General features: G+C 49.3%; 1 protein-coding gene across 1 annotated transcript; it reads left to right on the top strand.

Annotated features, from left to right (window-relative positions):
* The first annotated feature begins 265 nt into the window (after positions 1–265).
* On the top strand, positions 266–2,303 carry LOC103974634 (ethylene-responsive transcription factor RAP2-13-like). The gene has a single exon (XM_009389501.3). It carries the CDS (start codon positions 900–902, stop codon positions 2,034–2,036), a length of 1,137 nt encoding a protein of 378 aa, XP_009387776.2. The 5' UTR covers positions 266–899; the 3' UTR covers positions 2,037–2,303.
* The last annotated feature ends 918 nt before the right edge of the window (positions 2,304–3,221 follow it).

The raw sequence follows: 3,221 nt of genomic DNA, 5'->3' as shown, positions 1-3,221 counted from the left end.
ATTGAGAAAAAGACAAGCCGAAGCTGTGGTCATGTATACACATCCCGACGCTAGCCGGTAAGCCGCGGGACACCTGCCGGTAAACTTCTGCACGTGGCGGGTTCCGATTGGAAGTTGCTTCACTCATTGCTTCGTGGTGACGTTGTGGGTTGACGCGACCCCAACGCGCGTGGGATTAGAGGCTTAATTAATAACAGGATAACGCTAATCACGGTGGTTAACGACGCCAAGAGGTCGGCTTTATATACACCTATGTAGCCTCTGTCATTCAACCCCCAGAGAAGAGCGAACGCCACCTTCACAGGCGAACCCATCATCCCTTCCCACTCTTCGGTGAGGCTGAGCGACCCCCTTCCGAAGAAAGCGCAGGTTTGTCTTCTGACCTCTTCCTCCTCGTCTGGATCATCCTCTGTCGTCTTCTGTCTCGTTTAGAAGAAGAGAGAAGGAAGAAAGATCTCATCTTGAGGCTCCTTTTGGGTTGTTTCAGCAAAAAAGGAAGCCTTGGAAGCAATTTTTTTCTTCCTTTTTGTCTTAGGAAGACAGAGATTTCAGAACAGAGATCCAGATCTATTTTTCTGGATTTTTTTCGTCATTTTTGTTGGATTTTAATCAACCAAGAGGGCTGTTTTTCTGTACCCTGTGGTTGTTTTTTCTTCAGATTTCTACTTCTTCTCTTTAGAACTAAAAGAGGTCACCTTTTTGAACTAAACCTCTCTGGAAACCCAATTGCCTGTTCTTTGATTTTGTTTTAGAGCCAGCTTGGGTTGTATCTCGCCTTCTCTTCTCTCGTTCTGTCTCGTCTTTCCTTGTTACCAGGTCGTCTCTTTCTTGTTGTTCTTGTCAAGATCTTCTTCTTCCTTTTGAGTTCCCTTTTTTTTTCGAGCTTCTCTTAGATTTCCATGGCTACGGCTATAGATATGTACCGTAGTTGTCCATCTACCTCTGCAGACTCCGTCGATGAGGAGCTCATGAGAGCACTTGAGCCTTTTATGACAAGTGATTCCGCCTCCTCCCTCCCACACTCTCCTCCACCGTCGTCCACGTCCACCCTCACCTACCCCTCTCCCTCTTCTCTCACTTCCTTTCTTTCCCCTTCTCCTGTATCCTCCCCCTCCCTCTTCTTCCCCTCCTCTATTCAAAATCCAAACTTGGATTGCTACTCCCTTCAAAATTCCACCTTCGGGAGTTATCCCTATCAAGATCCCACCTTGGATATCATGTGCCGTATCGGTTCGGTTGGACTTACCCACCTCAGTCCTGCCCAGATCCAGCAGATCCAAGCTCAATTCCTCTTCCAACAGCAGCAACAGCAGAGCCTCCTTGTCGCCAGGCAGTTGCCGCCGAATCATCACCGTCACCACCACCAATCTACGGGCTTTCTGGGCCCGCGGCCTCAGCCGATGAAGCACACTGTTTCCCCCGCCGTGTCGAAGCCCACGAAACTATACCGCGGGGTGCGGCAGCGCCACTGGGGTAAGTGGGTGGCGGAGATCCGTCTCCCAAAGAACCGAACCCGCCTCTGGCTCGGGACCTTCGACACCGCCGAGGAGGCCGCGCTAGCCTACGACAAGGCCGCCTACAAGCTCCGCGGTGACTTAGCGAGGCTCAACTTCCCGAACTACCGGCACGCCGCCGCCGCCGCCCCCGGTCCCCTTCACTCCACCGTCGACGCTAAGCTCCAGGCCCTCTGCCAGAACTTGGCCAATTCCTCAAAAAGGGGGGGCGGCCCGCCGCGCAGCTCCACCCTCCAGTCCAACCCAGAGCCCGCGACAATCGGCAGCGGCGATCCGGCGCCGACGATCGTGGAGGAGGCTGCGGCTAGGGGTGACTTGGTTTGCCAGGGCTCGGAGGATAACAAGTCAGAGAGCTCGTCGGAGGGCGAGGACTCCTCGTCGGGGTCGTCGTCGGCATCGGCGTTCGAGATGCAGCATTTGGATTTCACCGAGATGCCGTGGGACGAAACGGATAACTTAATGTTGCGGAAATATCCATCATGGGAGATTGACTGGGACTCCATCCTCTCCCCCAGTAATTAGTTCTCGATGTTGCATTGCCTTCTGTAGGGTGTCGTCGTCTCTACCGGCTGCTGCAAATGGGGTTTTAGACATTTGCCGAGCTGCTATGGAGACTCTTTGGTCTTCAGTACTGTTAGTGTCCATTTGAGGTCATGGGGTGTAGCTCTCTAGTGTATCTTGTAGTTGTGTCCTTCCTGCTGGTTATTTTTGCCTCAGCAGAGCTAGTGAGGAACAATGTTGTATTATTGATACCTCCGTTTAGTGTGAAGTATGGTTTCTGGTGTGATATTTCTATGCATGTGATGAAGTCAGTAATCAGAGATCACGAGTCCAAAGAAAAAAAATCTCTTAGATTAGGAAGGCTTGGACGAACTTTGGTTTGGGGAAGAAGAAAGAATTCAGAAAACTATTTCAGACACAGTATTATCAGGAAATCTCTCTCATTGATGACTCCCGTCCATTGAAGGCACACTGTTGATCAGCAATTTTGTGCAGTGAACTTTAGAGATAAGGCTGACACTATTGTTAATGTTCAACTTTCTGGATAGATAATGGAAGAACATGTTCTGTTGCCAGTTCAAACTAAAGGAGGATTGGTAAGGGACAATAGGTGCCATATCAGTTGGACAAGATATGATTCCTGCTGCTGGCTTTGGAACTTTACAGCAGCACTGATGGTTGGGCCATCACAGTTACTGAAATCATGCGACCCATCCATCCAGTAGACTGTGAAGTATTCCATCTGGCTATTCTTCTGGAACCCATCAAGTATGCTAAACAAGTTGCTTAGGTATGAAGGTATTCCATCTGACTGTTCTTCTGCCATGTTTCCATCACCTCATCAAATAATTGATTTGTGTTGCTTGCCACCAGAGAAGCTGACTCTTGACTCGATGAATGGTGGTTATGTGTGACTGTGGTGACATTTGATTTGTGAAGTGCTTCTAATGTGATGTTTCAACAGTAGCTTCTTTAGATGGTCATAAGATGAGAGCATAATCAACTGGAATCTCTGTGCTTATCTTGTTGAAAAGGACCCCATGTCATGTGGAAGCAGCCAGACCCAATGTTCAACCCCACTTGTCCTTCCTTTACTGCTCATCTCAATCATCAAAGATAAGGGGGTGACCACCCAGCCAACCCCAGCTCATATCTTTGTTCTTACTCTGGCAAAAGCATCCCCCTTGCTTGTAAAAGGGTTGCTTG

The sequence above is a fragment of the Musa acuminata genome, chromosome BXJ3-7, assembly GCF_036884655.1.
Source record: "Musa acuminata AAA Group cultivar baxijiao chromosome BXJ3-7, Cavendish_Baxijiao_AAA, whole genome shotgun sequence".
NCBI classification, from domain to species: Eukaryota; Viridiplantae; Streptophyta; class Magnoliopsida; order Zingiberales; family Musaceae; genus Musa; species Musa acuminata.
Note: the sequence above shows the minus strand (reverse complement) of the source record. Positions and strands in the feature narration are given on the sequence as shown.